The 13099-nt window shown below is 40.1% G+C and overlaps 1 protein-coding gene across 2 annotated transcripts in view; it reads right to left on the bottom strand.

The window, feature by feature from the left end:
* Positions 1–13099, bottom strand: part of TBL1X (transducin beta like 1 X-linked) — a 196078-nt gene that overhangs the window by 29077 nt on the left and 153902 nt on the right. For both annotated transcript variants that reach the window (XM_050332393.1, XM_050332394.1), the window contains exons 5-6: positions 6174–6319; positions 3079–3328 (exon numbers count right to left, since the gene is read on the bottom strand). In XM_050332393.1, coding sequence (XP_050188350.1) covers positions 3079–3328; positions 6174–6319 — 396 coding nt within the window. The remainder of the gene's footprint in view (positions 1–3078; positions 3329–6173; positions 6320–13099) is intronic.

Genomic DNA, 13099 nt, shown 5'->3' with positions numbered 1-13099 from the left:
AGAATGACTGGCCTCTGTGAGCAATGAAATACCTGCAGGATGATTTTGTATTGTCTTCCTGTAATGACTTTCACTCTACAGCTTTCGGGTTCAGGAGAAAAGATGGAAAGACGAAGGGTCTTTCAGAAATCATTTGCAAATGTTCACATTATATGTGCTTTCTTCCTATTTTCATCAGTAGTCAGCAACATTCATATTTAGAGTGTTATTGTTCAGCACAAAACTTAAAATGCCCCACTGAACAAACAGGACAGTTCATGCTTCTGTGATGCTGCCTCAGGCTCTTGTCAATTCAGACAGACACTGGCAATGTACAATGGTTACAATTACAGTAACATCAAAAAACTACAGAACCCCCTCAGCACAAAATGGCACCCTCATAAGAGTGGCAAGGTCCTTACATGGCACAAGCTCTTGTGAGCCCTGGTCTCACCTGAAAATTTGGCTTTCCTATGGATGCAACCACAATGTGTGCATGGGGAAGGACAATAAAGAGATCTAGCAGCCATCAAGAACAGGCTTCTTTTGTTTTAAAGTATCTTCAGAGCAGAAAGCATTTGGTTAAGAGCACATTTGCACAAAATTGCCTCTGAGCGAGCCTCTGAAAGAGAAGGCAGTTCTACCAAGTGGAGCAGACCCTCACAGGTGAAAAATGTAAGTCTGCAGGTCACACAGTGGAGGACTCTGCCCAAATGTAAACACAAAACATTTTCTAAAGGTCAGAGGATCTCTGGTTAAGTCTACATGGTATTCTAATTTTTTTCTTCAAATGTATTAAAAATCCCAAATGACCGGAAATTAAAAGTCTTATTCCCCCAACTATTATGACTGAAACTTTTTTTTTTTTAAATAATAATTCAAAATATTACTTACACAAAATATTACTCACACTGGTGAGTAATATTAACTCTCTATGTCCTCCAAATAATAATAATAAAAAAAATATATTCTAAGATCTTCCAAGTGCTAACCTTGTCTTTTCTCAGGAAATGTGTTTTTTTACTTAAATCCTCAACAGGCCTTTCATTGAGGTTGTTCTTTATGGCTGTAGTTACAAAGGAACAGGGCTCAGTCCTCTTTCCAGAGCTTTGTTTTTCTTAAACCCAAGCCAATCTTTGCAAATAAAATGAAACAAATGACACTAAAAATATCTGAGTTGGAAAACAATTCAAAGTTTGGCTCCATTTCTAGATGGAGACTTTTATTTTTTCCTATAATATTTAAAGTGACTTAAAACTGAAAACATTACTTGGGAAGCAACAAGAGAAGGCAGCGATTTTTTTATTTAGTATTTGAATCTGCACCTCAAACTGTTGTTATTTTTTTGTTGTCTCCTCTCTTTCTTAAATCCACCATTTTATACTTGTAATACCACACACAAAATTAAATCATACTATATTAAATATACTAAAACTTCCTTGGAAAGACTTACCATGTCAGGGAGAACTCCGTGCCAGAATAAATGCAAACTAGATAACTTCTCAAAGACCTCTTTCACCTGCCTTTTTATGACAGGTTGATATATGGGCAACTTCCAGGTAATGACTAAGGATGTCAGTTATCATTTTTCTATTTCACATTATTCAAACCCATCCTTACAAATGCCAGTTCTAGGGAATCCAACCAAAGTAAAAACGAAGGTTTGGGTAGTTTTCTCACAGCTTTCTTATCAGCATTCTTTTCCACCCAGTAGGTCTCCCAGGACTACTATTTTCTCCCAGGAATAGTCATAAAAGACTTTTCCTTCTCAACATTCCAAGGAAAGGTCTGCAACTCTTTGTGAAAATCCTTCTATTAAAAATAGCTGTGAGAATCATTAATGTTAGATCTGAGAAATCAAGGCTTAGAGTGTGGCTATAAACCTGAACTGATCTTTAAAGCTTTGCTTTTATTAATACATTAGTATGTATGTTTCTTCAGATCAGAAGGAAATAAGTCTGAGTGGTTCTCTATTAGTGATAAACTGATAATCACTTTTCTACCTTAAGAACTTGTTTTCTCCTTGTCCTGAGACAGCAAGACATTCCCCCAAAATTTTCACGTATCAGCTGAAGAAATCTGTAAAAAATCAAAATGTCAGCATTTGATGCATTTAAAAGTGGTTTTTTTTTACACTTGCTTTCTCAAATGAAAAATGTAATTTAAATAATTGCATTTTTATTGGGGGAAACTATCCAAGGGAGACGAGTGCAGTCTCCCTTGGTCACACACGAGCAAAGGTGAATTCAGAGCTCTTGAGAACTGACTGTTCCCACACACCAAGGAAATCTCAGGAAGGTAGGACCTTCTATCACATACCTGCAGCAAACTGTTTGACTAAGCGTGTGCTATTAAATAAAAGGCTGAGGAACAATTTTCCTTTCTGCCTTCAAGACAGGTTGGGTGCATCCTAGCTCTCTGCTGGGAATGGTCCTTGGCACACATGACTCCTCATCCTGTGCTTGGCAGTGCTGTACAGGGATGCATAGTTGGTATAGTCCAAACTGGATTAAAGACCATGACAGTAAGGCTACGGATAATCCTATGCTCAGCTCCATTGGACAAGAATGGAAGCTGATATAGGCCAAATTGGGCCAAAGACCGTGCCAAGGCAATGGATGCTCATAGGACAGTTACTGCACAAGGCTACACTCTGGTTGTACTACGTTTACACAGACATGGCTTGCAGGTCCCAGCCTTTCAACCCATCTTTCTCCTAGCCTGGCCAAAATGACAAGCTTTGGCTACAGCTTGTCCCAACTTTTATCAAATACCTAAAAGCACCTATAAAGCTGATAATATCAATGAAGCCTGCTCTCAGGAGAGAGCACAGAGTTCCACTTCTTGATCCTGCCTTCAACTTGCAATTCTGAAGATATCTAAAGTTTCTGGATTCTGAGAGGAGACCAGTAAAGCACAGCACTGTGCCATGAAACGTCACTTTCACTTGGCAACCTTTCTAGAAATCACCTGTCCTCCTGAAAGGACTGCCCTTAGTTCTACCACCTTGCAGAAAGTACACCTTGCACCCTACCTTGCAACTTAAGTACACGAATATCGCTGAAACAAAAACTGCCCAGAAGCGGCATATTGTCTTACTTATTGCATGTGCCCCATTCTCCTCTCCATTCACAGTGGCTTCTCCGTTCTTTGGTGTGTTCTGCTGGGAAACAGCAGTCGTCGTTGCTCCCGCTGTCGCTGCCGTTGCTGCTGCTGCTGCCGCTGCACTGGCTTGTTGCTGAGCGAGTTTCTCTCTGAACGCTTGCTGTCGGGTCTGAACAACATCAGGCATCACCGCGTCTATCAGAGACAGTGACTCTATTGGCCTGCCGTCAAATACTGTACCATCCTGCAGGGAAAACGAGCAGAAGCAAAACCCCAAGTTTAGGATTGTCACCACTGAGGCTGACAAAGAGGTTAATGATGTAGGGAAACAAAACCAGGTTGTGTGAAGATACTGTACTTTGACTTAACCAACAGTGCCACATGACTGGACCGGCTCTCTCTCAGATCCATGACGATGGTACTCATGGTCCACTTAGAAATCTGTTCAGTGAAGAAGTATTTCTACAGAAAATCCAACTATATAAATGCTTTACAGATGCAACAGAAATTATGCTGTGGGAAAAAAATATGTCTGATGGATGACAGAAGGTTTCACTTTGTTTTCTATTTGGAAAAAAAGAGCCATGGCTAAAGCCATGACAAAGGCAAACAGACTTTCATTAAACTGTTTGTCTTCCTGCACTTGCAGGAGCATAGGAATGGAATGGAAGAAGCTGATGAATAATGAAACTCAGCCAAAACATGATGTATGCACAAAATCAGTGGTTTCTTACGCAGTGTTCATCAGCCTAGCACCACCCGTTGCAGCTGGTTGCAAAGGACAGCTCTGCCATTAGTTTTCATTTATTCCAATACTTTTATTCATAGTAATGACTTTTATTTTGATTTCTGTAAATTAGGCTTCAGATTTAACAACTAATTGGATAAATTTTTAAAGGATGTTTTTTAAGACTTAACACAGACTCAGGTCAACAACTGCTATACCTACTTAGCTTTTCTTTCACTTTCCTATTAAGTACAGGAAAAATATTTTACCAGTCTTTATAAAGTGCCATTTTACCAATCTTCTGCAAACTCCCTTTAATTCTTTGAAATAATAATGGTCCAGCAGTGAAAGATTTGTGCTTGAGAAATAGCAGATAAGATTAGGGTATGGATAGATGATGTAACTGGTAAACAATATAATTTTCAATAGGTACTAAAAATTAATAAGGAAAAGTAGCTGTCTGCCTGACTGGTATGCTTCTGCTGGACTAGTCACTGAACTACCCCTTAAAATTAAAATATAAAGATAACATATATTTGTTTCCTCATGGTGAAGAAAAGAGAGTCATCAGACAAGAAAAATATAATCTCTCTTTATCCTCAACATTTTTTAATGTAAATTTCTCTGCTGACATTTATTTGAATATTGACTCAAATCCTTGCTAGGCAATAAACAAAAGGTTTGTCAATGGATTTTGCCACCTTACATTTTCAACTGTAAAACTGCTCACTGGATTATGACTGCCCTCAACACACCAGAAACAATAATTTTATACACACTAGTTTACAGATTATACACAGTAGTTTACCGATTACTTGCCACTCTTAAGTAATACAGGTAGAAAAGTAACACAGAGAGAAGCATATACATAGCCCTTACCGGCATTCAGTTGTAGCAAAAATGGCCTTTGCTTTGCTGTAACATATTTAAGAGTATGTATTTGAACAGAACCATACAGTGGCTTGGGTTGAAAGGGAACTTCAAGAACATCTAGTTCCAAGCCCTGCCAATGGGCAAGGACACCTTCCACTAAGACCAGGTTGCTCAGGGCCTTATTCAACTTGAATCAAACCATGATGAGGGCAACATAAACCTTAACGGTGACAACAGGTATATTTTAAAATTATTCTCTCAATTCAGGGCAATTCTGAAGCTGGACGCATGAAAAGCAGGCCCCTACAGGTGTCATACATCCTGAATTGATGTAGGTGCTGTTCACAGCTGTAGGTTTCTAACTGTGTGGCTCCAACTTCAGGTATGGGGCAAAATGTTAAGCAGCAGCAAATTGGGACAGCTTCCTAACACCAGTTTGTTATTACAACTGCATCAAAGTGCAGCCTGGCGTGAATGTCAAATGCCATTACCCAATTACAAAATAACACATACACAAATCTTATATGTGATTATCGAGTCATAAAAAGAAAACCAGACAGAATGTCTGGATAAAAAGAAAAGAGTTTTCAAACTACACATTTCAAACAACACCACCTTTTCTTTATTTTATATCCTTTGTTCTGCCCCATGCTGTTCACATGCTACATTCAGGTATAGAGGAAAAAGCAACAGCTTTTTTGTATTAATATTTATTACAGATGTCTGTCAATCACAAATATCTATGGTAAATATCTTGTAAAGCAGTGCTTGCTTATCTGTCATGCTTCACTACCTCTCAAAGCATCATGTCTTTAAGGTTGGCAGGGCAAAACCACTGGCTTTTCCCACATCCCTTCTTTGTTTCCCCTGGCAGTTCAAGGAGAACAGACACTTTGTGGCTGCTCATACAATCCCCACAGACCTGCTGCACATACAATCCCCTGCACCCCGGACACAATCAGAATTTGCAAACACCGGTTTCGCCACGTACAGGATGCCTGGTCTTACACGATCTGAGTCAAAGTCACTGAAATCACTCTCCAGTGACCTCCATGGATTTTTGATCAAGCTTCTCATGGCTTGCAAGCAGTCCTGCCTGCTAGGAGGTGTCAGGGAGTGAAGTTTTAAACTACACTGCACGTTTTCCCTGCCAAATTCTGCTGTGACCTTGAAAACACGACAATGTAAAAACACAGGTGGCTTTTCTTTTTTGCTGAACCCCACATCTGTTGACTGGGGTAGCAGAAACACCATTAATATCCATTTAAACGGCACAAAGAAGGCCTCAATGCCACAGCTAAAAACTGAAATACGTCTCTACCTCAGAGTTTTTCAGCTCTCTGCTGGTGATGGGGTGAGGTACGAGGAATAAAATGAAAGCAGATCAAGAGTCTCTGGGCTGCTGGGATGTGTTGCTCGGCACGTTCCAGAGTGCTGGCCAGCGGTGGCAGTGGCGGTGGCACAGGGGGAGGGGGTTGGTGGTACTTACTTCGTTGATGCTGATCTCAGCCTCCACATACTGGAGCCCCTTCTGGAGGATGGAGATGAGTGCGGCAGGTGGCACTAGTGTTCCGTTGATGTTGGACTGGCTGATGTGGCTCTCGATACCGAAGGTAAAGGCCGAGTGGGAGAAACCTGAGAGCAGGAAAAGGAAGCCATGACATGAAATCTAAATGCACCAGTCAGATACACCTTCATGGTCTAAAAATAATTCTGTCCTGAGATCTGAGAGAGGCTGCCGTGTAAGCAGAAGGACGTGGGCTGGCTGCACGGAGCCTGGGAGGTCAACCAGAGCCATCCTGACTGCCCATCCCCCACCACCTGGGGAGGTGTAAAGAAATGGAAATGCAGGCAGAGAAAAATAACTGCACCAACTGAAACAAAAAAAGCCCCAAACCAAAACACATAAAAACCAGCAACTGCCACAAGGCAGGTTCTGCTAAAAAAAAAGTGCCTCAAATCTCCATTTCCCTTGCTGAATTTCAGTGCTGGGTGTTTGCTGAAGCTGCACACTTAAATCCCTACCAGAGTGCAAGTTGTATAAAATCCAGGCATAGATGCAGCTGACATAGGGGAGCCATTCCCTTATACCAGGGATTTAAAATTCTCTCATTTATTGCTGAGTACACTATGATGGGCAGAGCATTACCATTAAAATGTGAAACTACAGAAAGACCCATTTTCTGTATATGAACAGTAACAGCAAAAGTAATTAATTTGGATCTGCCAGGCAGCACACGACAAGCCAGTGTGGCAGCCTGTATTTTAGCCAGAATTCATTTTTGTCATTGTCTGAGTAAATAAGCAGCAATGAAGGTGATGGCACCAAAAATCAAAGAATTCTGGTGGACAAATTTTAAAGAGTGTTGCCTTAAATGCTGGCTGAAGCTGCTCAGAACTGTTGCTGGGTATGAAGGCAAGTGCTGCAGAGCGACTGCACGTAGGGGCAGCTGCGGGAGGGGGGAGGGGGAACAGGATGTAGATATAACTGTAGGAACCCATTTATCATCACACTGTCTCCAGAGCATTAATCTAACATTAAAAGCCTTGGGGAAACCACCCATGCACTGTCTCAAACAGGAAGAGCCCTCACGGTCTCCACCAACTAGACAAGAAAAAAAAAACAAAACAAAGCCAAAAAAAAAAGAAAAAAAGAAAAGAAGAAAAAAAAAGGCAGCTGCTTTCAAATGAAAATACTTCCGTTAAATATAGCTGTGCCTCTTCCCCTTGTCAACAGTAGTTTCATTTATAGTTTTGTCCGTTAAGGGATTTCCCCCCTATCACTGCAATGTCCACTTGTGTGCAGGCTGGGGATGCGATTTTGGGCTCGTGCCACAGTAATGCTTTTTTTCTCTCTTTTCAACATCCTTTTTGCAGCTAGCTCAATTATGAACATAGACAGCTAACAAAAACAAGCTGAGAAACAGAATGCCTCCCACCACAGGCACTGAAACTGAGGTATGTATTTCTCTGTGATTCTCTCCTTCCCCCACTACACATTTTGTTTTGCTGCTGCTTTTCTCTTTTTCCTGGTAACAACCTCCATCCTCTCCCTTCCCAAGCCTTACTTCCCTTCCTGGCACTCTGTCAGTTTTGGGGAATGCTTGGGATGCTTTGGACATTTTTTAGGAAGTGGCAGGTCCTCCTATGAACAGAATCATGCAGGATTACAAGGCATGAAAATAAAGCACAGGAAAAAAACCACCTGAAAAACTGCAGTGTCATTTATCTAATCCCTGTTCCAATCCTTATTCTGTATTGCTCTTTATGTTCTGGTCTAGTTTATGAGCTGCCAGACCCCCTGCTGCACCCAAAACAGACTATAAGACCTGCAGGGCAGTTTTTTCCCTTGTTGTTAGTTTTGTAGGATATCTGGGCACATTACTGGGCACCACACTGAGGAAGAAATCAAGCATCAAGCATACACAGCCTGTGCCTGAGAGATCCAGTGCCTGATCACTGAACACTGAAATCTCTACGTCTATCTATAAATACATGGCATGCAACCAAACAGAATTAGAGAATCAGATTCCTCTTAATTTATATTTATGTGTTTTTTCAATTAATCAACAACAGTAAAAAAACTTTCTTAAAAAAGAATGGACTTAAAAAAAACATGTGACAGATAAATCAGCAAGTCTATGCAAGAATGGGAAAATGAAGCTGTTGTTCAAGAGCACTGAAGGTGGCTGCTAAAAACCCCAGCAGCTAGTTTGTAAGTCACCAGCTCAGCAAACTGTAACACGGTCTCTGATTAAAACGACAGGTGGATGGCATGAAAATGGCAATCAACAAACACGGATAGAAAATGAAAAAAACCTGGAAAATCACGACTAAGGATCTATGGTAGGCATAATTTTAACTATGACTTTTTACCTCTCATTATTACATTTGGTATCTTAGAGACTTTTTAGTTGTCTGCTACCACATATTAAGCCCCTTCTTTGCCAGGAGACAAATGATTGTGGAACACAGCTAACCTCTTTGTCCAGTACTGAGTTGCCACATGCCCAAAGAGATGCAAATCTGAAACACATCTCGCCTCACTTCATGTGGGATAAACAACTTCTCAATACAAAACCCAGTTGTGTTATTGCAACAAATCTTGTTATCTTAATATTTCTCTAGATGCTAAGAAACTATTACCAAAGCACCTGTTAGATGAAGAAACACAAAACTTCTGGCTACCCTGTCACTGAAGAGCAACCTCACCCACACACCTCCAGCAGTTGTGACAAACTTTCCTAAGACTTATCTGAGAAGATCCAAATACTGAAACATCAGTGAAGCAAAACTGTTTAAGTGGGTGCTGCTGGACATGGTGCTTCTCACCACTCTTGAAAAAATCCTCCCATACAATTGTAATTAAAAGAAAACCAAACAAACACATCAGAAACATGCTAACCAGTCCTCCAACTGACAGCTAATTCCCTCTTGATTTCTTGTATTACTGGAGCATATAGCAGGCTCATATGAAAGTAGACTGCTTTAAAAAGTAACACACAGTTAACAACCTCCTCAATGAAGCTGTACCTACATCAGTTTTCTGGTAACACTCAAGAATCACCTGAGCTTTACTTTTATATTTACCAGATGTCATCAACGTACAATGAAATACATAGCAAAGTTGCAGCTCTATAGTTCAGTCTTACAAAAGAGGTGATTTCCATTAAACAAAGGCAATTTTTCAAAAATGTTAGCTTGCTGACTTGGCCCTCTTTCTAATTTCATAAAACCACACTAGAGAAGCAAATCTGAAACACAAGCACCACCCCACTTCCAGTCTGTCAAGGCAGTTGAGGAGCATGAAGAGAGACAGAAGGTGCCCCTGCAAGTCAGGATCTGAAGAAAGGATGTGGTAGGGATGATGTGAAATTACAGTAGACACAAACTGAAAATGCTGTAGCAGCAGTGAAATGAATGAAAGTTACAAATCTGTGTCTATATGCATTCTTTCTCATAAATTCTGCCATTTTGGCGACTGTAATAATCACTCTATAAAACAATAATTTCTATTCAAATAGCACCAGTAAATGAAATCTTAATGTAATAAACCCTTTGAGGACACATGCAATGAGACTCTGAGCTTTTAAGGTTAAAGACGTAAACGCAAAGCGCTGAAGAGGAGAAAGCACGGCCACACACTGAACGGGTTTCATAGCAGTGACCCAGACAATCACTTGTGCTGTGACACGACCAGTGCCTGGAACTACATCTTTCAGAAGACTTGAGAGAATGCTTCCAGATTTTTTCTGCCTTAAAAAAGATGAGAAAACAGAAACCACCAAACTGTGCATAATCTGTAAGTACGGTATTATACATGAAAAATATATCCCAATGAACAGTGAAGATCTTGGGACAATCTTGGTATGAATGGAAATGATCTATTAACTGTGGAATAGTTGGGTTTGAATCATTTTACAGAGCATAAAAGCAGAGAGGAAACAATGAATACAGAAAAAATTACTTAAATGACCCCCCAACCCAAAAATTGTTATGCAAGTCAAAAACAAGACTTGAAAACTGAGCGGAATTCCTCATTGAGAGATTCCCACACTTTTCTGTACTGACAGTGGTAACAGGTTCCAGTTCTGTGCTGCATCTTTTCCCACACCGAGGTGTCTGTATATACTCTCAGTGGTACATACACAGTCATTTGGGAATTCTTGCCCTAGGCAGTGCCAAAAAATGCATATGTAAGACCGTGTTCTGCAAAATTTCACTGATAGGTTTTGCTATAACTGCAAAAATGGAGATGATAGAGACTTTTTTTTCCTTTGGCTGCTCCTTTTTCAGTTAAAAATGGCCTTCCTTTAAAACTAGATTTGTCATTGATCATAAAATGACTAAGTTTTATTTAATGAACATAATGATTTTCTTTGTGTGCTTGTTTGACCTGCAGGCTACATAGTTTTAATTGTTTGCAACATGCCTGGCTCACAGTAGAAATGCCTCTCAAATGTAGGTGTAGGAAAGACAACTGGGCAGCCACGCAGCCTGGGAAATGACCTTTCTTCTCCAGAGATGTGCCTCAGCTCTTCTGGGAGCAAAACATTCCTCCTTCTAGGCTGGCAACTGGGGTGGTGCTGAGTATTCCCCAGGCCAGCTCCTCTGGCAATTGCAGCTCAGTTAACTGACATGCACCAAGTGCTCCTTTCAGTTTCTGAGCCTTTTAGCACCGCAAAAAGCGAGGTTTTTTTAAACTGCAGTCTTGAATTGTTACACCTACAGCACCTACTGCTGTGGCTGTACCGGTGCAGGGAAAGACAAAGAGGGGTCTGTGGAAGCAATGACTTCTGAACTCTTGCAGTCTTTGCTGGTTATTCAGGAGTGATGCCCTGATAAGCAATAGTTAAGTGATCTGTATAACACTGTGCAAGTTTTCTGTTTGTGAACTGGACTTAGTTATCTCTGGTAAATCCAAATAGTATGCTGCTTAAATAATTTTTTAAAAACCAGCTGTTTTTAAGTTCTTTGCAAATTACTCAGTTTAATAATTCACACTGTAAGATCCTTCACTGAAACATCTGTAAGAGAATAAAGAATTATGAACATCAAATTGCCTTTTACACACTCTTCAAGCATCTTTATGACAAACAGCCTTTATCCCCACACTGAGTACAAATCTTTGTATAACTAATGCTCAAGTGTGGTCCTCTGTCCTGGAAATCAGTAAGATTTCATATGGAGGTCTGTGTTATTCCTTCAGTAAATTTTCCTATTTCTTTAACTCAAGCAGTCCAGACCAAGATTTGAAAATACAGACACCTTAGGTTCAATTTCTGGAAATGACTAAATTAGTGACGTTACTACCTCAATAGAAAGGAAGGAGAAAAAAAAAAAGAGAAGGTATAAACGATCTGACAATCCCTGACTTTTTTTATTTTTTTTTTTTTGGTACAGGATACAGGCAGGTACAGTATACAAAAATGAGTAAGGCTTTAGAAACTATTAAAATCAACCTGCAGCTGCTATAATGGGATCCACTGGCAATCTCAAGTTTTCTAAATGCACAAGTGCCTGTTTTCTTAAGGTACGTCTTGTACCTGGCACTACTGCTTAGGCTTTTACCAAAGTACAATTCATGCAAGAATGGAGGACATGTAAGAGCTGACTACAGCTGTACAGGCTGCAGGGGGAAAAAGAAAAGATGGTTGTGAGGGGCAAAGGAAAGTCATCCTTTATGACTATAAACGGGTATATGGGCAAAAATCGTGGGAGATTTAGACAACATCAAGTAGAAACAATCCACTGCATTATAAGTCAAAAGAAAATCACATGTAGGAGGAACAGACATCCCCACACAATCCCATCAGCTGCTTTACCATGTTACCAAACTCAAGTAACTCCACAGCTGCCTGCACAACTGCTTGCCAAAGAAATCAGATGCAACCAATGGAAAAACATTCAGCTCGAGTTTGACATCTGGGTCTTGGGAGTGACATCCAAGTAGGAAGGCAAGAATGGCAGAGTGGTGCAATGTGGTGTTCTGAAATAAATTAGAGCCCTGCCAGGGCAGGTGAAAAAAAAAATCCACAAAAAACCCCAGTGAAATATGACGACTAACAAGGTAATTTCCTCCAAATACTAATGTACAAACAAAATAGTTAATGTTAAATAAGACTTCTGTAGGTCTAGATTTACCAGGGTAGAGAAGAGCAAGGGACACGTATCACTAAGGGTAGATTTGAATGCAATTCGTGGATGCAAAACCAGAAGCAAACAGCTTAACTCAGAGCAACTGTATTTTCTTAATTTGAGACCTAATGTTAATTTACTTCTTGGGGTAAATGATGTAATTTCTTGCCATGGCCCAAGAGAATTACAATGATGTTCTTCACCATACTTGACTGCAGCTATCATCTTAGCCTAGTATCCCCCCTTCCACATGATACTGTGTGAGAACTGAGAATGTAATATGGATCCCTATCCTGCTTCTCCTTAGATTTCTGTCTAAATTTAATTATGTGTCCATAAAAATATGGTCATAAACCCCCAGTGTATGTACATGCAAAGGCTACACAAAAAGGATACCAGCTTCTGTGAAATATGTTTGGTTGCAGTTAATAAGTGACTGGTGCCTCAAGCCACTGATAAGACTCTACTAATAGTTAAAAAACAAAGGTGGACAAAAATCCTATGCCACATCTTGCTTATTATTCACAGCAGACTGAGATTCTTCTCTTAGCTGAGCTTTTTCTTTCTCAGTAACACATCCTAGAGTGCCTCTCTGTTTTTGGCAGTGTCTGCTTATTTTGAAGTCTTACCTTTGCAATTACATAAAGGGCTTAACAAGGACATACATTAGCAATTTAAAATAGAGAACTGCAGTTGAAATATATTTTTAGAAAAATCAGCTGAACAATAGGGCTTGTACATTTGTTTCAAGATTAGGATTGCTGAATGATTAAAATT

The sequence above is a fragment of the Myiozetetes cayanensis genome, unplaced genomic scaffold, assembly GCF_022539395.1.
Source record: "Myiozetetes cayanensis isolate MyiCay16 unplaced genomic scaffold, myiCay2020 scf5-8, whole genome shotgun sequence".
NCBI lineage: Eukaryota > Metazoa > Chordata > Aves > Passeriformes > Tyrannidae > Myiozetetes > Myiozetetes cayanensis.
Note: the sequence above shows the minus strand (reverse complement) of the source record. Positions and strands in the feature narration are given on the sequence as shown.